The sequence below is a fragment of the Dendrobates tinctorius genome, unplaced genomic scaffold, assembly GCF_039654945.1.
Source record: "Dendrobates tinctorius isolate UK_male_01 unplaced genomic scaffold, ASM3965494v1 ptg000011l, whole genome shotgun sequence".
Classification (NCBI taxonomy): Eukaryota; Metazoa; Chordata; class Amphibia; order Anura; family Dendrobatidae; genus Dendrobates; species Dendrobates tinctorius.
The window spans coordinates 87,290,541-87,316,462 of record NW_027361679.1 but is presented as its reverse complement, the minus strand read 5'-3'; the positions used below and the strand labels follow the sequence as shown (position 1 = coordinate 87,316,462).

Sequence of the window (25,922 nt, the reverse complement as noted above, 5' to 3'; positions counted from 1 at the left end):
AACTTTCCACTGGGACAACGCTCAGGTTTGCCCTCCTGGAACTCCTCCAGAGCACGTCTCAAATCGGGCGAGATGGCAGAAAGAACTACCCCTTCGCCCGATGGTAGCAGGCTTGGTCACCACAGGAGAATCAGCAAAGAAGCTCCTAGAAAGAGCATCAGCCTTGACATTCCTAATGCCAGGAAGAAAAGAGACTACAAAATCAAAACGTGTAAAAAACAAGGCCCATCTAGCCTGTCTAGGGTTCAAGCGTTTGGCCGACTCCAGCTAAATCAAATTCTTGTCAGTGAGGACCACGACTTGATGTTTAGCTCCCTCCAACCAATGTCTCCACTTCTCAAATGCCCATTTCATGGCCAACAGTTCCCGATTCCCCACATCATAGTTACGTTCAGATGGGGAGAACTTTCGGGAAAAGAAAGCACAGGGATTCATTTTAGATGTTACAGGATCCTTTTGGGACAAAACAGCTCCTGCACCAATCTCAGAAGCGTCCACCTCTACCTGGAATGGGAGTGAGACATCAGGTTGCCGCAAATCCAGGGCAGAAGTGAATCTTCGCTTCAGCTCCTGAAAGGAAGAAACAGCCTCCAGAGACCAATTCAACACATCAGCACCCTTCTTAGTCAGATCAGTCAATGGCTTGGCAATACTAGAAAATTTTGCTATAAATTTCCGATAAAAATTAGCAAAACCCAAAAACTTCTGAAGGGCCTTCAAAGAAGTGGGCTGAACCCAATCATAAATGGCTGTACCTTGGCCGGATCCATTTCAATAGTTGACGGAGACAAAATAAATCCCAAAAATGAAATCCTCTGTACCCCAAAAAGGCATTTCGATCCTTTGACATACAGGGAATTCTCCCTCAAGATCCGGAACACCGTCCGAACATGTTCCACATGAGAATCCCAATCCTTGGAGAAGATCAAAATATCATCCAGATAGATAATCAAAAATTTATCCACAAAGTCTCGGAAAATGTCGTTCATGAAGCACTGGAAGACAGAAGGGGCATTAGTGAGCCCAAAAGGCATCACCAGGTACCCAAAATGTCCCCCTGGAGTATTAAACGCCGTCTTCCATTCATCCCCATGCTTAATGCGGATAAGATTATACGCCCCCCTGAGGTCAAGCTTGGTAAACCAGCAAGCACCTTTAACTCTGGAGAATAGATCCGAAATCAGGGGTAACGGATACTGATATTTAATAGTAATTTTGTGGAGGGCACGATAATCAATACAAAGCCTTATTGAACCATCCTTTTTGGCCACGAAAAAAAACCCAGCACCTGATGGTGAAGAGGATGGTCTAATATGACCCTTCTCCAACGCCTCCTTAATATAGGATCGCATAGCCTCGTGCTCGGGAACAGATAAATTGAAGAGCCGACCCTTGGGAAATTTACACCCCGGGCTCAGTTCAATTGCACAGTCATAACTCCTATGAGGAGGCAAAGACGCAGACTCATTCTCACTAAATACATCATAAAAGTCCGCCAAATAGTCAGGAACATCATGCGACTGAGGAGAGGTGGAAAAAACCGGAGCCTCACTAAGGGCACACCGACAACCCCAACTCACCACATACACAGATTTCCAGTCCAAAACTGGATTATGAATTTGCAACCAGGGAAACCCCAGAACAATGGTATCATGCAAATTATGCAACACCAAAAATCTGCAATTTTCTTGATGGTTTGGGGCGACCCGCATTACCACCTGGGTCCAAAACTGAGGTTTATTTTTCGCCAAAGGAGTAGCATCAATCCCCCTCAAAGGGATAGGCGTCCGCAGTGGTGTCATAGGAAATCCACAACGTTAGCAAAATCCAAGTCCATTAGGTTCAGGGCTGCTCCCGAATCCACAAAAGCCTTGGCGGAAAATGTGGACAGGGAGCAGATCAGAGTAATTGCCAGAAGAAACTTAGGTTGAACACCACCCACAGAAAACGTGTGTGCAAAACGTTTCTCTCGTTTACGACAGACAGAAATAGTATGCAAGGCATCTCCACAAAAAAAGCACAGCTTATTACGCTTTCTGAACTCCTGACGTTGCTCCCTGGACAAAACTCTTATCACATTGCATAAGTTCAGACACTTGTTCAACAGGTGGCAACACCTCTCGTGCAGTTTTGTGTTCACGTAAGCGCCGATCAACCTGAATGGCTAATGACATAGAATCGTCCAGACCAGAGGAAACAGGAAATCCCACCATAGTATCTTTTACGGCTTCTGATAAACCCTTCCGAAAGAGAGCTGCCAAGGCATTATCATTCCAGGCAGTAAGGACCGCCCACTTTCGGAATTTTTGACAGTACAATTCTGCAGAATCTCGACCCTGGCTCAATGCCAGACAATTGCTTTATCTCCATTGAGAGAAAAAAAAAAATTCCCCCTACGGCCTCAGAGATATAGAGGAAAAAAATATACACACTTTTTTTTTTTTACAATTCTTTCCTGCTATTGAGTACCCTAGGATCTGCGGTATGGCTGGTGATTCTATTATGAATGAGTCACCGTAGGAGGCAAAAACAGAAATGCTAGCTAAGTCCAGAAAACCAGAGAAGTTGGCAGCTATTGGATTGCAGACCCCTGAACCTATCAACAACAACTAGCAGTAGCCGTGGGGGGTTCCTACGATGCCCTAGACCCCTCGATCACAGCCGGAGAACTGCCTAGCCTAAAGACAGAAAGGGAAATCTAAACTGCCCCAGGGCAGACCCCAAAGCAATAGGAAGCCCCCAACATATAATGACGGTGAAGCAAGAAGAAAAAACACTAACACAGAAAGATAGACTGAGCAAATGATGGGGCCCAAGCTAACTAGATAGGACAGGATAGGAAAGCTGCTGTCTGCAATCCGCGAAAAACCCTATGAAAATAAGAGCCAACAGACTGACAGGGAAAAAGGCCCTGAAGACGCTAGGCTCCAAAAAGACTATGTCAGTACTCGGGTATTTTCTGAAGACAGAGCAACCGACAAAAAAGGAATTCAGCTCACCCCAGCAGGGAATAGCAGAATCCAAAAGCAAGGCAAACTAAAACCAAAACACAAATGCAAAAAGGCAAAGCAGAAAACTTAGCTTTTGAGGAGCAGGAATCAGACTGGTCTCCTAGAATTCCACAGAGAAATCACCAACGAGGAGGAAGGGCGTCGGCTGCCTTATATCCAGTCAGAGATCCCCGTCGCCCAGTCATCCTCTCCCAGCTCAGGTGCTTGGTAATCAGCCTCACTATCTTCCTTCACCAGAAGAGGGAGTTCATCAGACCTCAATGGTGAAGGGGAAAATGAACTCATAACAACCTCCCTTGTCAGCAGGTTTAATGATGATTTCTTTGTTGGTTTTTAAAGACCGTATGGCCTTTCTCTCCTGGGCACTGATGTTGGATGCTTGTCTCCTGTTAGTGTCTATGATTTTGGATTTTATCAAATGTCTGAAGGAGTCTATATATTTATCCAAATGAGGGTTGTGTCCAGGTGGAGGTGTCCAGTCTGACCTTTTCCTAGTTGTTAGGATCCCTTTTCCTTCAGTTTTTCTATCTACTGGCTAACACGGTACAAAGATATATATCTTTCCTGTATCTAAATACCAAAAAAGAGTTTTGTATATACAATATATAGCATAGTGCATGTAAAGTGTCATGTGCAAAATAAATTTATACACCAAATACCAATAACAATTATGAATAAAGTGCTAAATGCAATATTAGGTCCTCTAATCCCTTTAATTTAATATAGAACCACCAATAGTAAATGTTCACAATGAATCTGTGCACTAAATAGAAAAAAGTGCTCAGTGCCTACAAGGTCTACTATATATCATCAGTGATCCAATATATATAATCAAGAGATACTTGTGACGGACTCAGCTCCTGCTGAGCCCATTTTTTGAGTGGACCCTCTGGGTTGTGGCACCCACCCACCGAGGGCGAGCTGACCTTGTGAGAATCCACCCCCTATACAGGGAGTGTCAGGAGCAAGACCAAGGGGGTGAGCCACCACGACTGCTGGGACCAGACTGCCGGCTCAGGGGACACTAGATAAGTGTCTGACGACAAGAACGAGCAGGAAGCAAGACAGACAAAACGTAAGTACAAGTTATCTTCATTAAGATCTTCAGGATTACATTCAGTGCAAATGTGAAAACAAGCAAAGCGTGCAAGGTGCGCGCATGGGCACGCCAAGGTCCATAGCATAGTACGTGCCAGGTGGCACACCTAGATACAGGTAAAGGCACAATGGCATCGGACTCCGGACCGCTGGCGACCATCGACATGATCTAGGCATCAGGCTGCGGACATCAGCTCCGGACATCAGGCCGCAGTCATCCAGCTTACGATCTCTGGCAGTGATCGGCAGCTTTCGGGCATCCGGCAGGCAAACCAGGGTTCAGGCAAGGAGGCACGACAGATATCCAGGCATGGTGCGTGTTAGGGAACACGCCAAGGTCCAAGGCTAGGTGCAAGACAAGGTGCGTGTGTAGGGGACACGCCAGGGTTCAAGGCTAGGTGCGTGTGTAGGGGACACGCCAGGGTTCAAGGCTAGGTGCAAGGCAAGGTGCGTGTGTAGGGGACACGCCAGGGTTCAAAGCGAGGTGCAAAGCAAGGTATGTGTGTAGGGGACACGCCAGGGTTCACAAAACGAGACAGGGTGCGTGTGTAGAGACACGCCAAAGCACAAGGTACAAGACAGAGTGCGTGTGAGACACGCCAAAGCTCAAGGTACGAGACAGAGTCCTGCGCGTGCAAAGAGACACGTCAGGGTTCAAGGCAGGGTGTGTGCCAAGAGCCACACCAGGGTTCACAAAACGAGACAGGGTGCGTGTGTAGAGACACGCCAAAGCACAAGGTACGAGACCGAGTCCTGCGCGTGCAAAGAGACACGCCAGGGTCAGGGTTCAAGGCAGGGTGCGTGCTAAGAGCCACGCCAGGGTTCAGGGCAGGACGCGTGCTAGGAGCCACGCGGGACGCACACCTCACTGGCCAATGCACACGGCTGTAACGCCAGCACGAGGCACGACTAAGGCACAGGAGGTGGGCAAAGGAACCTTCGTGCTAGGAGCCACGCCAGGTTCAGGGCAGGGTGCGTGCTAGGAGCCACGCCAGGGTTCAAGACAGGGTGCGTGCTAGGAGCCACGCCAGGGTTCAAGGAAGGGCTGCGTGCTAGGAGCCACGCCACACTGGCCAGTGCACACGGCTGTACACAAACATGAGGCACTTACCACGGCACAGGAGACGGCCAAGGGGAACCCACGCCGGGGTTCAAGGCAAGGACAAGGCAAGGAACAAGGCAAGACTAGGCAAGAAACAAGGTACGGAACACGGAGCGGAACATAGGCAGAAACAGAGCCAGGTCAGAGAGAGGACAGAGTCTAGCAGCGGAGCGTAGGCCGAAACCCAGAGTCGGGCCAAGGGAGAACCTTGGGACTAGACTTGGAAATGTGCAAGAGAGCACCAGAGGACAGAGTGTGGAAAACCAGGCTGAGACAAGAACATGAGAAGTACTACAAGGCTCAGAATAGCAAAGACAAGACATGGCGAAACAGGCAAGGCAGAGAACAGAGGAAGGACTACAAGTCAAAGAATAGCTAAGGCGAGACATAGCAAAACAGACTAAAGCAGAGAAGAGCGGAAGGACTACAAGGCAAAGACAAACATGGCACGAGAGACAACACAAGACATGGCACAAGACAAGAGACGGAATACGAGCACGGAACGTGTGCAGACAAGCACTACAGAGCAAAGTGCAAGGGCACAGAATAGAGGGAGCAACCCCACAGACCAAGAGCCATGCAGGGAAGCAACGCAATAATCAGGCCCTGAGCAAAGGAAGGGGTGGTCTGATATAAGGCACAGCACCTCCTCTTCCGGGTCAGGACCAGGGGAGAACTTCCTAGTTCAGATGCTCCAGGATCACAGAGCGCAGTCACATGATCAGGGTTTCAGATATGACGAGATGATCACCGAACCAGACAGTGCAGGATCCCAGGAAGGACACATGATCAGGGATTCTAGACATGACGAGATGATTGCAGAACCAGACAGTGCAGGATCTTAGGAAATGTCACGTGATCAAGGTTTCAGACATGACGAGATGATTGCAGAACCAGACAGTGCAGGATACTAGGAAACTTAACATAATCAGGGATTCTAGACATGATGAGAAGATCACAGAAAGCAAAGCAGAAACGCAGGCATCTTGCAGCTCAGCAGACATGAGGTGAGTGTGCACACTGCTCTAGGGAACAAGCAGGATAGCAGACACAAGGTGCGTGTGCACACCGCTCCAGGGGTTCAGGAGGCAAAACAGACATGGCGGACGTGACAATACTTGTAACAAAAATATCCACTGTGAACCTGTGCAATATACCTGGATAAAGTGCTTAGTGCTTTATAATCTCCTGCACCTCACAAATGACATGCTACAAGTAACCCATATTAGATTTAAAAGGGCAGTAATGAATATAGGGTAATTGTCTGGAAAATAGTCGATAATATTTGAATATCTTTTTTTGGGTTCACAAATGTGCATGTGTCTGCACAAACTGTTAGAAACCGACTCCATGAGGATAGTCTAAGTGCCTGACGTCCACAGATGGAGGAAACAAACATCAGTGTTACCCAGTCACCAACAAAGCATGGGCTTGGACCTCATGGTAGAGCAGGGGTCTCAAACTCGGCAGAGTAAATGGGCCGCACATAAAAAAGAATTTGAGCTGGTGGGTCGCATTCCTTTCAAACTTAATACACCTTGTACACACAGGGCTGCGCTGTGTACACCTCGTACACACAGGGCTGCGCTCCGTACACCTCGTACACACAGGGCTGCGCTCCGTACACCTCGTACACACAGGGCTGCGCTCCGTACACCTCGTACACACAGGGCTGTGCTCCGTACACCTCGTACACACAGGGCTGTGCTCCGTACACCTTGTACACACACGCTGCGCTTCGTACACCTCGTACACACACGGCTGCGCTCCATACACATTGTACACACATGGCTCCGCTCCGTACACCTTGTACACACATGTCTCCGCACCGTACACCTCATACACACGCGGCTCCGCTCCGTACACCTCGTACACACGTGGCTCCGCTCCATACACATTGTACACACATGGTTCCTCTCCGTACACCTCATACACACACGGCTTTGCTCCGTACACCATGTACACACATGGCTGCTCTCCGTACACCTCGTACACACAGGGCTCCGCTCTGTACACCTTGTACACACACGGCTGTGCTTCGTACACCTCGTACACACACGGCAGCGCTCCATACACATTGTACACACATGGCACTGCTCCGTACTCCTCGTACACATGGCTCTGCTCCGTGCTCCTCGTACACACGTCTCTGCACCGTACACCTCATACGCACGTCTCCGCACCGTACACCTCGTACGCACGTCTCCGCACCGTACACCTCGTACGCACGTCTCCGCACCGTACACCTCGTACGCACGTCTCCGCACCGTACACCTCGTACGCACGTCTCCGCACCGTACACCTCATACGCACGTCTCCGCACCGTACACCTCGTACGCACGTCTCCGCACCGTACACCTCGTACGCACGTCTCCGCACCGTACACCTCGTACGCACGTCTCCGCACCGTACACCTCGTACGCACGTCTCCGCACCGTACACCTCATACACACGCAGCTCCGCTCCGTACACCTCATACACACATGGCTTCGCTCCATACACATTGTACACACATGGTTCCTCTCCGTACACCTTGTACACACACGGCTCCGCTCCATACACCTTGTACACACATGGTTCTGCTATATCCACACTGTAAACCCCTCCTGACCCCACACATAAACTTAGCTTCATCCAGCACCATGATAACCAGCATAGAAAGTAGCGTCCTGCATACACTGAGGCCCCTGATCATGTAATCCCTGACTCCTCCCCCTCCTGTGACCTCATCCCAGATCCTGTGCAGTGTGTGCACAAAGAACAGCCATAGCGTGCTCCTGAATGCACGCCCCCTTCTCAGGGAGTGAGACGTGGTGCACCGTGGGCTGCAGATGCCCGCCTCAGGGGCCGCATGCGGACCGCAGGCCGTGTGTTTGAGACCTCTGTGGTAGTGCATATGTCAGGCTCTATCTGCAACGTGATCCCTGTATAGTTATGATTAGAAATAATGCTGGCTACTGGGTTGCCTCTCTGTTAGATCCACGTTATAAAACCAAGTTTTGTAAGATGCTTCCCGCCCTGGAAAGTGACCCGCAAATGCTGGAGTATCGAAACACGCTTTTACATAACCTTAAGAGAGGTTATCCCCAAGACAGTGCTCATTGCAGCTCTAGACTTCCAACGTCCGGCACGTTAATTTGTCAATGCCAAAACATAATTTGATTAGACCAGCTCATACACCAGCACAACAGAGTCAAAGTCATACACATGGTGAACAAATGGAGAGGATGGTGCAGGAGTAATCTAGAACTGAATATCAATACCATCAGGGAGGGTTTGTATCTTTTCACATTTTGGTCTTCCAAAATGGATGAGTGGCCTGAGCTCATCTCCCATGCCTTGGAGGTTTTATCATGCCCTGCAGCCAGCATTCTCTCAAGACGTGTCTTCAGTACTGCTGGTGGCAGGGCTGCCACTAGGAATTTCGGGGCCCCATACTGGCAAAATTTATGGGGCCCCCTTGAGACTCTGCCCAGGCTCCACCCCCCAGTTCCGCCTCCACCCTAGCTCCTCCTTCACCATGCGAACCTTCCAAAATCCCTCCGCGCTTTCATCGAAAAACTTCACCATGCCCTCAATCAGACCAAATATATCGGGGATCCAACCGCTGTATGTCAAAAAATAGATCCAAATAGAAAAAAAGAAAGCATAGTAGACATACACACATGCAGGGATCACCCTTATAAAGTTAATTTTTAGTACATATAGATGTGCAGAAAAACACCACAAATGATAAAAACATTTAAAATATATGCAGGTGTCACCAAACGTGACCTGTATATAAGGGAGTGGCTAGACGGTCCTGGGCAATGTATAAATGTACAACAATATTCAATAAAAGTTCCGTATTCTATGTAGCATGCCAGAGCTACAAGCACATAAACACATATATTCAGTGTATTAGTTGTGGCCAATGAAATCCTCCGAATTTCAAATAACTCTACAATCAAAAAAGTCTTATGCTTAAACAAGAAATATTGATGATATTACAACAAGCCACCTTATAAATAACAAACAGCCATGTTGGCAATAGGATTGGCACCTAATAAAAACCAGATACAAGCGGATAGTATGTTAATCAAAAGCCCAAGACAATAGAAAAGGCCGCTTTGTAATACCCTTTTCTTATGATAAGCCACCCTTGCTACTAGCAGAACAAAGACCTGCTCACTGAACATGACGAGCCATAATGAATGCCCTGGTCCCAGGAACGGGATGCCACTCTTGTTACTCGACGCGTTTCGTCACTAAAGTGACTTCATCAGGAGTGGAAGAAGTCACTTTTCATAAGAAAAGGGTATTATCATTGACCCTAGTATTTCTAGTAACCCCTTTTTTTCTACTCTAACTTTAACCCTGTTTACAAAGCGGCCTTTTCTATTGTCTTGGTCTTTTGATTAACATACTAACCGCTTGTATTTGGTTTTTATTAGGCGCCAATCTAAAATCTAATTTTATTTTCACAAAAATGATCTTTTCACACCCAACGTTTGTTTTTCCCCAAGTGTAACATGAGAAATTGGACCCTAACAGTAGCTGTGCAATTTGTCCTGAGTAGGCTGATACCCCATATAGGACTACAGGCTGAGCTGCAGGTGGAGACAGTCAACATGCTGGTACTGGTCAGCACAGTCTATGCTGACTAAAAGGATAGGACTACAGGCTGAGCTGCAGGTGGAGACAGTCAACATGCTGGTACTGTGCATGTGTAGCACAGTCTGTGCTGACGGAAAGGATAGGACTACGGGCTGAGCTGCAGGTGGAGACAGTCAACATGCTGGTACTGTGCATGTGCAGCACAGTCTGCTGACGAAAAGGATAGGACTATGGGCTGAGCTGCAGGTGGACACAGTCAACATGCTGGTACTAGTAAGCACAGTCTATGCTGACTAAAAGGATAGGACTACAGGCTGAGATGTAGGTGGAGACAGTCAACATGCTGGTACTGTGCATGTGCAGCACAGTCTGTGCTGACGGAAAGGATAGGACTATGGGCTGAGCTGCAGGAGGAGACAGTCAACATGCTGGTACTGGTCAGCACAGTCTGTGATAACTAAAAGGATAGGACTACGGGCTGAGCTGCAGGTGGAGACAATGTGCCTACTAATCTTGGCACTGGAGATCTGTCCCCCTGGACCCTGGCTCACCACATCAGCCGGGCCTCCTGGGCCCCCCCATCAGCTGGGCCACTCAGACCCCCCCATCAGCCGGGCCCCACAGACCCCCCCGTGAACAGCCAGGCCCCCCCATCATCAGCTGGGCCCCTGGCTCCCCCAGACCCCCCCACGGACAGCTGTGCGGGCCCCTGGGTGACCCCCCACGGACAGCCGGGCGGGCCCCTGGGTGACGCACCACGGACAGCCGGGCGGGCCCCTGGGTGACGCACCACGGACAGCTGGGTGGGCCCCTGGGTGACCCCCCACGGACAGCCGGGCGGGCCCCTGGGTGACCCCCCACGGACAGCCGGGCGGGCCCCTGGGTGACCCCCCACGGACAGCTGGTCGGGCCCCTGGGTCCCCCACATCATCAGCTGGGCCCCTGGGTCCCCCAGGCCCCCCCATGGACAGCCAGGTGGGCCCCTGGGTGATCCCACACGAACAGCCGGGCGGGCCCCTGGGTGACCACCCACGGACAGCCGGGCCCCTGGGTCCCCCCCATCATCAGTTGGGCCCCTGGGTCCCCCAGGCCCCCCAATGTCCCCATGATAAGACACAACCAGCCCCCCCGGGCCCCCAGACTCCCCCCCCCCCCCCCCCTGTGATCAGACAACCAGCCTACGGCGCCAGGGCCCCCAGACTTCCCCCCCATGTTCAGACAGCAACCAGCCCCAGGCGCCGGGGCCCCCAGAAACTCACCCCCATGATCAGACTGAGACAACAGGCCCTCGTCCCAATGTCCCCATCCCCATGATCAGCAGGCTGCAGCCAGACATACAGACATAAAAAGAAATTCACTTACCTCCACAGCACCGTCAGACTGCCACCCAGCCCAGGGGCCCAACGTCTTCTGCTCTGCTGCAGGCCTGCAGCCGCTCCCACACCGATGCCACGTGCACACCGCTCTTCAGCTTTCTCAGGAATGAGGAAGTGAAGAGGCAATGTGTGACGTCACATCACGTGAGCCGGGGGCGGTGCTGGAGTGACCATCCGACACAGGCAGAGCAGGCTGAGGGGGAGAATGGGGGCCCGAACCACTGAAATAATTGTAGGGGGGGCCCAGCCAGGACCTGAGCGGCGAGCGCGAACCAGGCTGCAGCGCCCAGCTTGCTCAGGCGCCGCCGTGGCCGCCGGGCCCCCCTGATCACCAGGGCCCCATGCAGGTGTAATGCCTGTCATGCCCTGATGGCGGCCCTGGCTGGTGGTATCCTGATGGATAAGCACAGCAGCCTGTCCTCTGAAAGTGTAGACTGCCTAAGTTTCATAAAGATGAACAAGTCTTGGATCTCCAAGGACTTTTGCACCCCAATCGCAGACTGTACAGACTAGGATGTAGTGGAAGAGGTGTCGGTCCCTATTATACTATTTCTACTGTGGTGAAATTGATGCCACTTTTGTGGTGTCTGCCAATAATTTTTGTGAATGTGAACACTCTTGGTTGGTCATAGTGGAAGGCACGTCAGTCCCTGCTATACTATTTCTACTCTCGTGACATTTATACCACTTTGGTGGGGTCAGGCCCTCATTTTTTGAAATTTGAAAACTCCTGTTTGGGTGTCCCATCTGCTGGGTTGGGTGTAGTGGAAGACCTGTCGGTCCCTATTTTACTATTTCTATTGTGGTGAAATTGATGCCACTTTATTGGTGTCTGCTACTAATTTTTGTAAATATGTAGACTCCTGGTTGCGTCTGCTTCCTGTGTGTTGCCTGTAGCAGTAGGCCTCTGAAACCATCAGGTTTCCACTTCATTTGAGTCAACTACCCATGTTACTACTATCCTTAGATTTTTCTGACAATGGTAGTCTATGAAACTGATATTTGTGTGGCTCAGCATGAAAGCAGATGGAGCTGTTGTATGTGATATCAGGGCTCCCAGCACAGCAGGCCTACACCGACCTCTCACCCACCTCGTGGTACTTTGACATTCAGTTTAAAGTAGAGTTGAGCTAAACGGGTCGGTCAAATTCATAAGTTGCTGACTTTCATGAAACAAAACCCGATCATAGCGTGAGGTCGGCCATGAGGTCGGCGACCAGAGCGCCAAAGTCACGTTTCAAATGATGCTTCCAGCGCCCTTTTTCAGCCAATGATGGAGGACGCACACTGTGGGCAACGCGATGACATGGGCAGCGGTCACCACCATCTTTGAGAAGGGCATGCAAGTGATTGGCTTGCTTTGTGTGGCGTCACAGGGGGTATAAAAGGGCGTGCACGCCGACCGCCATCTTACTTCTGCCGATCTTAGCATAGGGAGAGGTTGCTGTTGCTGCTGCTGATTCTGAATAAGGGAGAGCGTTAGGCAGGGAAGACAAAAAAAAACTGCTGCTGCTGGTAGCGATTTTCACTGTACAACACAACAGTTTGTGTGCAGTGACAGGGGAGGATATATTTTTGTGCATCAGCTCTGTTGGTTATTAGGCTGCCTTATAAGGCTCCCTAATAGCTGCATTGCTGTTTGCACACTGCTGTGCAAACTGCTTTTTTAAAAGAAAAAATATTTTTCTTCTTCTTTTCTGCACAGTTACCAAGCGTTCATTTTTCCACACTTTTGTGTGCAGCAGTCCTGCTTATTAGGCTACCTGCTGCCATACTTGGACTGAGAGCATCATTGTCAGCCTCCTAAAATCTCTAGGGAGATTCAAATTCTCCCCAATACTATATACACCTTGTACCTTGTCATACACCTGCCTATTTCAGCCTGTTAAATTGAGGTGTAATCTATAGTGGGCCTGAGATAATTGTTCAGCCTCCTAAAATCTCTAGGGAGATTCAAATTCTCCCCAATACTTTATACACCTTGTACCTTGTTTTCTGAGCATTTTGTCTGCTTTGGGACACCTTTTAAGGTGTTTTGTATGTGTTTTCTATGTATGTGTTTGTGTTTGCCTGCCATTGTTTTCAATAGGGTTCGATGGTGTTCGTCGAACATTCCACGAACTTGCCTCCTGTTCGACGAACCGAACCGAACTCTAACACTAGCAGGGTGGCTCAACACTACTCCTGATATATAAACGTACATTTTTAATGTTTAAAGTATGCTATATATACCTGGTATCTGGTGATACTGTACCCTTTCTGCCAGAAAGTCCTCCTCCACCCACCACTCTAAGTGTACCATTGACACCTGGAACATTGGCCCACATGTGATTATTTTTTGCAGATCTTCTTATACTGTGGTGTGATCCATCCTGAGCGTGTGAGAGTCTGTGGGTTACTCCTGCAATTTATATGTAGAGTTTAAAATTACCCCAACACTGTATACAGCTCTACACTTGTGATACATTACCCATTTACTGCTTTTTATATTCTGGTCGAATCAAAACTGACCAAGTGAGAGTCTGTTTCTGACTCTGGAAATAAATACTGAGATTGACAATGACCCCTACACTGTATACAGCTGTACGATTCAGATCCATTACCATTTTACGGCTTTTTATATTGTGTTGTAATCCATACTGAGCCTGAGAGCATCTGTGTCTGCCTCCTGAAATATATACGGAGATTTAGAATGTTTAAACTATACTATATATACCTGCTATCTGATGATACTGTGCCCTTTTCTACTTTTTATATTCTTGTCTTATCCATACTGAACCTGTGAGCGTCTGTGTGACTCATGAAATTTATACGGAGATTTACAATTATCCTTTGACTGTATAGAGTTGTACGCTTCTGATACAGTACCATATATCTGATGTTATTTTGGGTACATTTTCTCCAAAATTTGGAAGTATGGTGGAAGAGGCCGTGGACGTGGGCGTGGGGGGGGCAGCTGCTACTGATGGTGGTGGTGCATCTGCTAGTAGTGGCAAAAGCACAATAGCAGCTAAGGCAGGAGGTGTTGAGCCTGCGTCATGGTCTGGCTCCGGAAGGCCTGGAAGGCTACCTTTTCTGGGAGTAGGTTAACCGCTTTTAAAGCCGGAGCATCAGGAACTGGTTTTGGCTTACATTGCCAAAACAGACTCCAGCTAATATGCCCTCCTCTTCTGAAGTTTCATAAAATGCAAGTACTGAGTCATCAAGTGCTGGCTCCTGGTGAGGAAGAACCCATTTCCTTGTGTCCTTCACCCTCACCAAAAGTGAATGATGCAGCATGCCACACTTCACATTAGTCCATGTAGCTCTTTCTATCATACCATGCCTGGGCTATCAAGTCAAATCATGAATTCCCCAGTCCAAGATGAATCTGACATGGAGTGTGGGTTGCCAGCCAGGGCAGTGGGGTTAATCGGTACCAGGCCGGTGTCTCAGAGGGATGTGTCACGGTGGTGGTGACCCCGTCCGTGGCCCTGGGCGTCCATGCAAAGGGGTGAATAACGCTTATAGGTGAATGATACGTGACGCCACCTGTGGATTCTGATCAGATTGACCAGCGCTGGAGTGTCGCTTCTCTGGGACAGATTTTGTGGTGCAGCTAAGATGTAGAAGCCCTGCACAGGTAGGGCCATAGTCGCAGGGCAGATGAAAGAGTTGGTAGATGGTGTGCAGTGCAGGATGTAGCAGAGCCGTGCGCCAGGCGCAGGAGAAAGATGACAGACACAGTCTTGCAGTTCCCTTACCTGTACTTGGTAAGTGCCGTCCAGGACCCAGAGTACAGATGGAGAAGGAGTTGGTCAGCCTGAAAGCATATTAGGAATTCTCTCTCTGCAGATAGGTAGTGTGGCCTCCGTTCTAGTGCTTATCTGAGGTACTCGCAGTACTGAGTTCACTGAAGTTCCCCCTGTTGACTCTCTTTTGGAACTTTCTCGTATGGCAGGCAGCCATAGCCTTTTCCTTCTGGCTCATACACGTCGCTGCTGGGTTCTCCGAGCCTTAGTTGGGAACAGAGCATTTACAGCTGCTACTTACTCCGGTTTCTGCTGCAGGATCGTTAGTGTCCCTACAAACTCGGAGACCGGAATCCGGACCATGCACTCCAGCTAGGAGTGAGCCTTAACTCTGCTCATCCTCCAGCTCCCCTTCCCTTCACAGACTGCCCTAACTTCCCTCCTCCCGACCACAGAGAGCAGCTCCTCAGCAGTCAGGTTCAGAGCTCTCCCTGCTGGCCTGGAGTGGGAACTGTGTTGTGTGTTGGTTTAACTGCTAGAGAGATCCTTCATTGCTGCCAAGCATGACATCACACTCCCTAGGAGGAAGGTAATGCCTCTGTGGTGACCGTACTCCTGGGGGCGCCACAAGTGCACTGATGCCCAGCCACTGCTAGATGATTCTGCTGGTACATTGACCCAGACCACTACATTCCCCTTGCACTCTACACAGCCAGAATCTGACCCTGATGAAACTCGGGTTCCCCTTCCAGCATACTATACCACCTTACACGGTGACAAAGAGGAAGGTGCAGATGAAAGTGTAGGTTCCTTGAGGAGGCGGGGAGGCATACTCATGGGCGACGGCACAGGGCCGCTCATAGTACGCAAAAGTGTCTCTGCCGGTGGGACCCCCACCCGCCGTCAGACACACTGCCGTACTATGAGGGGCCCTGTGCCAGTGCCATCGCCAACGAGTGGGCCCCCCTGCTTGCTCAGGATCACAGCACTTGCAAAGTTGAAATACTTACCTCTCCCTGCTCCACCGCCGTGACGTCTTCCGCGTTTCCTGACAGTGACATTCTGGTCAGAGAGCGCGATGACATCATGTCTGTACGCCCTCTGCCTAAACTGTCCAAGTGCAGAGAGATGGAAGATGGGTACGACGAGAAGTCCAGAGTACAGGGATTCCCTAGCGAGGAGACTTATTTAATTGTTTTAAAGGTTGGGAGCAATTTTTGGGGAGCACTATACTCTGGAGAATGATATATGGGGCCCACCATACGCTGGAGCATTCCAAAGGTGGACATCAGACACTGGAGCAGCATTTACAGGGCCCATTATACTCTGGAGAATGATATATGGGTCCCATTTATATATGGAGCATTATTTGGGCCCATAAGACACTGGAGCATCATCCATGGGGCCCATCATATACTGGAGCATTGTAAATGGGGCAGATTATATATGGAGCATTATTTGGACCAATTGTACACTAGAGCATCATCCGTGAGTCCCATCATATGCTGGAGCATTCCAAAGGTGGTCATCAAACACTGGAGCAGCATTTACAGGGCCCATTATACACTGGAGCATTAGAAATGGGCCCCATTATTTATGGAATCATAGAATCATAGAGTTGGAAGGGACCTCCTGGGCCATCTGGTCCAACCCCCTGCTCAAAGCAGGATTCGCTAAATCATCCCAGTCAGATGTCTGTCCAGCCTCTGTTTGAAGACTTCCATTGAAGGAGAACTCACCACTTCTCGTGGCAGCTTGTTCCACTCATTGATCACTCTAACTGTCAAAAAGTTTTTTCTAATATCTAATCTGTGTCTCCTCCCATTCAGTTTCATCCCATTGCTTCTAGTCTTTCCTTGTGCAAATGAGAGCATTATTTGGGCCCATAAGACAGTGGAGCTTCATCCATGGGGACCAACATATACTGTAGCATTATGTGGAGCTCATCATATACTGTATCGAACATTATATGGGACCAATGATTCTGTATGGAGAAATATATGGGCCTCATTACTCTGTATGGCGCACTATGCGGTGGCCATAATACTGTATGGAGTAATATACTGTCTGTTTTTGGAGCTATTGGAGAATTTAAAATGGATATCAGTCATGTGATGTAAGAAGTGAAGCATTTTTCATTGTACTATACCGCTATTTCTCTGCCGTATCAGAGGATCATGAATTGTGGCATGTGTTAAAGGAGCCCAGTGACACTCTTTGGCCCTGGGCCCACGAAAATCTGGAGCCAGCCCTACCCCCCCACAACTTAAGCCAAATAACCCCCAGTTTTCAATGCCTAACTATTATTATAAAGTAAATTAAGGTTGACAAGCTTAAGTAATAAGAATTGATGTTTTTGGCATTAAAATGGGCACTGTAGGTGTGTTTCCTGTCCTCCACTCACTGCTGACTTTTCTTCCCCATTGACTTGAATTGGGTTTCGTGTTTCAGTCGGCCTTCGACTTTTCACGATAATCAGCCGATTAATGGGTTGATGGTGGGAGTACGGTTGGAGCAGGCACGCCCGATCCGACATCTACAGGCCAGAGGGGGATCTGGATTGTTTTGGGACGGTGATTTTGGGATCCCTTCACTGCCCAGTCTTCAGGTAGTTGCTTGCCAGCGCCGCCAAGATGCAGCAGCCCTAGGAGCTAGACCTCGTACCAGAACAGTGGAACCACCTATTGAGGAAGAACAGTTGATGGGCATTGAGATACATCATGGGTTCCATTTGCCACACCTTCAAGGTCCTTTAACAAGAAGCCAGAATCAAGATGATACCACCTCTGAGAACAGTTCCAGTTCTTCCAGAACCCCAGGAGGGGACCACAATTAAGAAATACTTTTCAAAATATCTGGTTACCCAGGAGGGTTTGTTTGCACCAGTTGTGCCTTTTTGTTATCATGTTTTTCTGGTAGCACTTTTGTGGCCTAAGTTTTTGCAATGGCAGCGTTTTTCCCAATTTGAACTAGCAATCATGAACTTGGAGTGATCCAAAAACTTATATTGTAAATAGTTGCACCTCTTTAGGTGCCCTTTCTTAGTTTTACATATAGAGACACTTTGCGAAGAAAATGTTTTTGCATGGACACTTTTCGAAGATGATGTCTACCTCAAAGGACACTGCAAGAGATCCCGGCTGGGAGCGGTGTCCAGCACTTACAAGAATAATTGTTGAATATTTTACTGTGAAGTATTTGATAATGTGTTTTATGAGTATTAGTAACTGAGAAATGGCTTTTATAGAACAATTAGGAATGTCTGATCTAGAGATGAGTGATGTGAATAAAGAATTGAAAGTAGACAGGTGACGGACCAGGTACTTGCGGTCAGCGTCTTGCATCTAGAAGAGACAGTGAAAGTAGAGAAATAAATGTCTACTAGAGGAAAATGAGAGAAAATGTGTTACAGAGAATAGCACTTTGAATTGAGAATTGCACTTAGAATTAAAAATTTTAGATAGGATCTAAGATAGAATTGTTTGTAACGTTCAAGATGAGTACCTCCTATACTAGGAAGATTGGTATAAGAAAAGTTTGTTATGCATTACAAAAATTTTGTATGTTTCTTTGCTGTCTACTTTGCCATCTTGCAGCCCGTGGACGTGCTGTGTTTAACGGGGGGTATGTGGCGCCCCTGAGGCTCAGTCACCACAGAGGTACTGCACCTTCTCCTAAGGTGTAGTGCCCCACTGCCCAGGTAAGTTGGGAACTCCTTTCCACACTCCAACACCTGCATCCCACACACAGGATAGTTCAGTAGGTCACCTAGCAGCTTCAGGCTGGGGGTAGCAGAGCACCCTTCGTGGAACCCTGCTTCGTAACACGAGATGTGCTGGGAGGTGGGTGGAGTTAGTATAAAAGAGAGGGAAAGTTGAGAATTGTAGGTCAGTCTGACAGGAGGTCAGGCGAGAAGGATTTCAGTTCTGAAGTTAGTTTTGAGTTCAGTTTGAGTTCAGTTTAGAAAGAGTGCTGCAGCTGCCTCAGTGATCTGAGCCAGCTGGTACGGGAAAGAGAAGAGAAGGAGAAAGATGTAGACCTGCAACTTAAGCTTCTATAAGAGAGAGAAGGAACAGCGCAGAACGAAGGAGTAGGAGAACAGAGATGAGTTGTGGGTTGGAAGAGGAACCCTGCCTATAGGTTCTCAGCGCAAGGCTGGGGCCCGGTCCCCAAGGTTGTATGGACACTTATGGTTCTGCAGCAGACACCGGTGGAGTAGTTGGCTGTAAATGCACTACTCTCATCAAAGACTTGGGACACAACAGCAACTGGATAGAGAGCCAGGACTTCTGAGAAGGGAGTCCCCGATAGAGGCTACAGCTGTCTGTCATACAAGTATAGTTCTAGGAACATCTAACAGGAGGAACTTCAGAGTACCATGGTACTGGAGCTCTTCACACTAAAGGCGCAATAGAGGAGTCATTCAAGAAAGGTACATGTTGGCGGAGTGTTGGAGAGGAGAACCCTGACTTGCCCGGGAGGTTGATTGAGTCTCTACCCCGGAGGACACGGCACGGAGGCAGGCACCAGTGGGTACCATGAACTGTGAGTAAAGCTTTGAAACTGCAAGCCCTGGTGTCCTCCATTCATTCGCCGCTAACACCTTCAGCACCGCTACATCTGGGTACCAACATCTATACCATTCTGCGCCTCTCCTCATCCATTGCACCTACATTGCCCTGGGACTACAGCTCCACCTGTGGGGAGCTACACCATCTTTGCTGCACCACACCATCAGTCCCAGTGGACCTGCATGCAGCGTTGGCTCAACATGGCTCAACATCTTGCTTGCCAAACACCAAGGATTGCCGGATTGCGTCACAAACTATCTAAATAAACTATTACACTATTAACATCACCGCCATTGATATTGGGCGCCCAGGGCCACGGACCGGGTCACTGCTGCTGTGACACATCCCCCCTGACACCGACCCGGTACCGGGTACCCCGCTGCCCTGGGTGTGAGGGCGACCCACATGCATTATCATTATGATGCAAAAATTTGCGGATCGCCTTAAAACGTTTGTGTTACAGCCATGCGGAACACTTGAGTGTTGTAGAAAACATCAACACTCCCAATATTGCCAAAGTTCTGGATTATTCACTAAACCCATGTGAAGAAGGCCCCAAAACATCTTCATTTCTATTGCATCTACAGGGGTCCAGTAAGAAAATGAAGTTGTTCTGTCCTCACTAAATGAAGCAGAATTCATGTAGCTTATACAGGCAGCTAAACCGCTATACCGGGGTCCAATAAGGAGACTGTAGGTTGACTCTGTGCTTTATTGAACAAGATGGTATATTGGCGCGGTGAAATTACAAACAAAAACATATATGCATACAATCAATACTGGGTTCATCAGGGATTCATATGTTGTGAATTCACTTTCTGGCCTGCCTCTGGTTGCTAGTGAAGGTAGTGGAGCTGGTTGTATTGACAGAGGAGTCGCAAGTTCTCTTTCCGGGCTCCCTCTGGTGGTTACAAGAGATAATGGAGCTGATCTAATTGACAGAGGCTTGCCACCTAATAATGAGGATGACGATTGGACATCTGGAGTCTAAAACTGGATTTAAGACAGCCGACTCCCTCTATCCCTGCTGGTGATTTTTCCTGCCTCCTGAGGTCTTAGTTTCCAGTTCCTGCATGCTCAAGCTAAGTGTTCTTTGCTATTGTTCACATTTGATTTGGTTTTGTCTATTCAGTTTTGTGTGGTCAGCCAGCCCCGCTTGGGGCTGTGCTGAATTTCCATCTTTATGTTACTGTTTGTGTCAGTTTGTTTTTTGTCCCTTATTAGATTGGCCTCTTTTTGCTCTGCTTTCAGAATATGCCAGAGTGCTGATATAGTGGGAGAAGTCTAGTGACTTCAGAGTTTTTGCTATCAGAAGTGTTGGACATTTTTGCAGGGTTTTTTGTGTGATTGCAGACAGTGTCTTTCCTCTCCTGTCCTTTCTAGTTAGTGTGGGCCCCATCGTTTGCTCAGCCTATTTTCTTACCTGTGTTTGTGTTTTCATCTTGTCTCACTGACAATATATGTTTGGGGGCTGTCTATTCCTTTGGGGTCTGCTCTGGGGCAATTTAGATATCCTCTTTTCTTGCTTTAGGCTTATTTAGTTCTCCGGCTGTGTCGAGGCGTCTAGAATCATCATAGGCACGCTCCACGGCTACTGCTAGTTGTGTGGATAGGATCAGGGGTCTGCAATCCGCTTAGTTACCAACCTCTCTGGTTTTCTGTAGCTTAGCTTGGTCTTGTTTTCCTCCTCGGTGACCCAATCATAACATTCATATATACATAATACATCATCTGCACTAATAGCTAACAAGGGGAGAACTAACTAAGCAGGCTAGTATGAGACAGGAATTGGATACAGAAAACATAAATGCATACCAGCGATGCTGTCACAAGGGGAGAAGAGAAATGAGATGCTTCCTGAATGCAGGCAGAAGGAAAATGGAGGACTGGAGGGAAATTGGGGCTGAACTTACCATAGTCCTTTGCAAAGGCTACCAGGATACATTGCAACCTTAGGGAAATGGCAAAGTGAAAGTAAAACACACAATAACACTGTTTATGACTCTGGTCATTAGATGGAGCCAGAAACACTGAAAACATTAACATGCAGATAATCAGGATTCTGAATCAGATGTTGGAGACAGAACAGAAGTATTGGTGTTTTGGGCCAAAAATTGCTGGGAGTACAAATTTGTCTTGGCCACCATAAGGTTTAAAAAATCCTCACAGATAGAGTTTGAAAAATTCTATTTATGTGAGGCCAGTAGTGTCAAATTGGATCCCTGATTGTGCCATAAAAATCACAAATCTGTTGCTCATTATCTTTGGGGGGTGAGGTCCATATGGGGTCAGAAACAGTGGGCACTGCTTCATTCTCTTTCCTGGGGCGTTGTATGGTGGTTCAGTGTCACGTGAGGAGGAGGAAAAATAAAGGAAGGTGGCATCTCTGCTGAGGTTATGTGGTATATGTCTCCTGTGCTGAATACTGTGATTGGGACGAGCAGGACATTTTTTCACATGTGCGGTGTTTGCGTGTGTACCAAATTTTATTCAGGTGAGTGTGTGTTTGGTGTAAACCTTTTTTTTTTATTTAGGAGAGAAAAAAGAAAAAGAAAAGAATTTAGAAATAAAAAGATAATAAAATAAAAAGAATCTAAAAATTTGGTAAAAGAAAAAACAAACTTACTAAACGGAGATCAGTAAAAAAACAAAAATTGCTAACAATGACTATAGTCAGAAAAATGATGTTGTAGATGCCAATTACTACAGTCACTAATCTAGTCATATCAAGTAGTCTACATATTTTTAAATTATTTTTTTCACACCAAACCCCCCCCCTAAAAAACAGAATGTTGATGAGTGCTTGACAGCTGCACAGATGTGACTCTTTTTTTTTTTTTTTCCCCGCTTAGCCCTGACTATATTCAGGGGGTGTATGTATTCATGACCCAAAGTGAGCATGGGTGGCGATCAGTGATGTACAGTAGCTATAGGATGCACGCATGAAGGTGGTGCAAAGGGAGGGGGGAGAAAAATTAGCTATGGAAAAAGTCCTGGAAAAAATTGATGGGGAAGGGGTTAGGGAGAGATGGAGAGGGATAAAATGCTGGAGAAAGGGGGAGAGAGAAGGATTAGAATGGAATACGGAAAAATCAGGGATCCAGAACAGATCCGGAATGTCTTATTTTAGCAACACCCACAGAAGTAATGGCACAGGCTTGAAAAAGTCTGTGGCACCACAAGGTTCAGCAGAGCACAACAGAACAACACAATGATCGCTTTGTAATGTACCCAAGCCGGAATGAGGAAGTGCACAGCTGTCATTGTGGGGTCAGATCATATTGCACTAATCAATGCTGGGGCTGCTTATGCTGGAGTTGCTATGCTCCAGTCTATGAGCAATGACGTTACAGCACCAAATTTTGGCTGGTCATCAGTGTTTCGGACAATTTAAATGCCTGAAACGGTGAAGTCGCTATGATTGGCTGCTAAGAATTGAACAGCCAATCATAACGATCGTAGTTGTGAGGGGGCACCAAAACCACCCATGATGACGAGCCCTGGTGCCCTCTGTTGTTAGAAACAGCAGGCACCTAAATATGATCACTGCGACTGCGGTTGTGGTGCCACATTTTAGCCATTACGCACCCTGTACATCCAAGATCGGTAAGTCACTCCCTTCCATGACGTACTGAGTACATCCAGGGTCAAGAAGAGGTTAAATATCTACTGTGACCTGACTATGACAATATTGTAATTTAACATTAAACCTTGTTGTTGCTAATTTAATAAAGTATATCTTCTTCCATGCAGTACAAGACACAATATCACACAAAAGTTTACAAAATACCCGCCCCAACTGACCAGAACTTTACAGTACCAACAGAGGCAGTTAACATCAGTGACATAGTGGAGAACGTGACTCGGGCAATGGGAAGACTTCAGGAGATGATGGAGATAGAAGAAGTGGTTCCTGCAGCCGGTTCTGCAAACGGAGTTAATGCTTTGGGCCTTGTAGTATTTTCTATGTGCTTTGGACTGGTGATTGGAAACATGAAGGAACAAGGAAGAGCTCTCAAGGAATTCTTTGATTGTCTTAATGAAGCCATCATGAGGCTGGTGGCAATCATAATATGGTAAGGCTAATGTAACATGTGGAACTTGTGGATATGAGCTAGGGAACATTTCTTAGCGATGACAGTGAAGCTGATGTGCAAATTGCAATTGAGTTTCCTACAAACATTTCCATATTTTGTCAAGAAAAATATTTAGAATTGAGAGTCCTCAATGGTTGATACCTTTTAGTGGCTAACTGAAAAGATGGTAACAAATTGCAAGTTTTCGAGACTACTCAGGTCTCTTCATCAGGCAAAGACTAATACAACATCTGTATAGGTATCAACCACTGAGAAATCTCAATTCTAAATATCTTTCTATCTAGTAGCTAACACGATACAAAGATATATATCTTTCCTGTATAATATTTTGTCTAAGAAACTTAGCAGTAATGACCAGAAGATCGTAAATCAGAGCTAGTGTATATTGATAATTTCTGAGCATAAGGATAGCAAGTACCATGATTTTTTTTCCACTATGATAGTCTTGAATCTTCCCATTTGTACTAGTTGTCATCTAAGCTCCCACAATGCACTCTCCTCATAAAAGGTGTTAGGATGAATTCTTGTAGATTGTGAGCCTTCGCGGGCAGGGTCCTCTCTCCTCCTGTACCAGTTATGACTTGTATTGTTTAACATTATTGTACTTGTTTTTATTATGTATACCCCTCCTTACATGTAAAGCGCCATGGAATAAATGGCGCTATAACAATAAATAATTAATAATAATTCAAAATTCCCTATAAAAATAGGGCACCTATACCAGTCCTGTTGTGCTTTTTATTCCATTCAAAAAATTATCGCTGAATGTACAACTCCACTCTATGCAGTATGATGCTCTCCTATACATAGTATAATGCCACCTCACTGTATTGCACTCCGCACACAGTATGCTGACCCATTAGTAGCCCCTAAACTGATGGCTCAACACTGTATTATTGTCCCCACACTGTACAAAGACCCCACATTATCTCCCACATTGTATGATGGCCCTCACTGTAATACCCTCACTGCATGATGGCCCCCTAAATAGCTTCCATATAGTATAATGTGCACCATAGTCCTCTATATAGTATACTGTACTCCTCATAGACCTCTATATAGTATAATGCACTTTCCATAGACCTCTATGGCATAATGCATGCCCCTTATGTCTATATATAGTATAATGCACCTCCCATAGGCCTCTATATAGTATAATGCATTCCCTATAGGCCTCTGTAGTATAATTCACTCCCCATAGGCTTCTATATAATATTATGCACCCCCATAGGCCTTTACCTCTATAAAGTGAATGACCTGCAAAGAGCAGGGACCACCATAACATAGGCTACCATCAGTAACACACTACGCTGCCAAGGACTCAGATCCTGCAGTGTCAGACGTGTCCCCTTGAACAAACCAGTACATGTCCAGGTCCGTCTGAAGTTTGCTAGAGAGCATTTGGATTACCAGAAGAGTATTAAGAGAATGTCATATGGTCTGATGAAAAACCAATGTAGAACTGTTTGGTAGAAACAAAACTCGTCTTGTTTGGAGACGACAGAATGCTGAGTTGCATCCAAAGAACACCATACCTACTGTGAAGCAAGGGGGGTGACAGCATCATGCTTTGGGGCTGTTTCTCTGCAAAGGGACCAGGACGACTGATCCATGTACATGAAAGAATGAATGGGGACATGTATCGTGAGATTTTGTGTGCAAACCTCCTTGCATCAGAATGAGCATTGAAGATGAAACGTGGATGGGTCTTTCAGCATAATAATGATGCCAAGCACACTGCCAGGGCAACGAAGGATTGGTTCCTAATAAGCATATGAAGGTCCTGGAGAGGCCTAGAGTCTCCAGATCTCAACCCCATAGAAAACCTTTGGAGGGATTTGAAAGTCTGTGTTGCCCAGCGACAGTCCCAAAACATCACTGCTCTAAAGGAAATCTGCATGGAGGAATGGGCCAACATACCATCAACGTTGTGTGCCAACCTTGTGAAGACTTACAGAAAACGTTTGACCTCTGTCACTGCCAACAAAAGATATATAACAAAATATTGAGATGAACTTTTGTTAATGACCAAATACTTATTTTCCACCATAATTTGCAAAATAAATCTTGCCAAATCAGACAAGGTGATTTTCTGGATTTGTTTTCTCATTTTGACTCTCATAGTTGTGGTCTTACCTATAATGTCAATTACAGGCCTCTCTCATCTTTTTAAGTGGGAGAACTTGCACAATTGGAGGCTGATAGTGATGAGCGAGTATACTCGCTGCTCGGGTGGCCTCCGAGTATTTTAGCATGCTCGGAGATTTAGTTTCTGTCGATGCAGCTGCATGATTTGTGGCTGCTGGACAGGTTGAATACATGTGAGGAATGCCTGTTTGT

General features: G+C 47.2%; 1 protein-coding gene across 8 annotated transcripts in view; it reads left to right on the top strand.

Moving 5' to 3' along the window:
- The window catches only part of LOC141048597 (excitatory amino acid transporter 1-like), a 260,918-nt gene that overhangs the window by 191,988 nt on the left and 43,008 nt on the right, over nucleotides 1-25,922 (top strand). For all 8 annotated transcript variants that reach the window (XM_073544341.1, XM_073544359.1, XM_073544401.1 and 5 more), the window contains one exon: nucleotides 23,239-23,561. In XM_073544341.1, coding sequence (XP_073400442.1) covers nucleotides 23,239-23,561 — 323 coding nt within the window. The remainder of the gene's footprint in view (nucleotides 1-23,238; nucleotides 23,562-25,922) is intronic.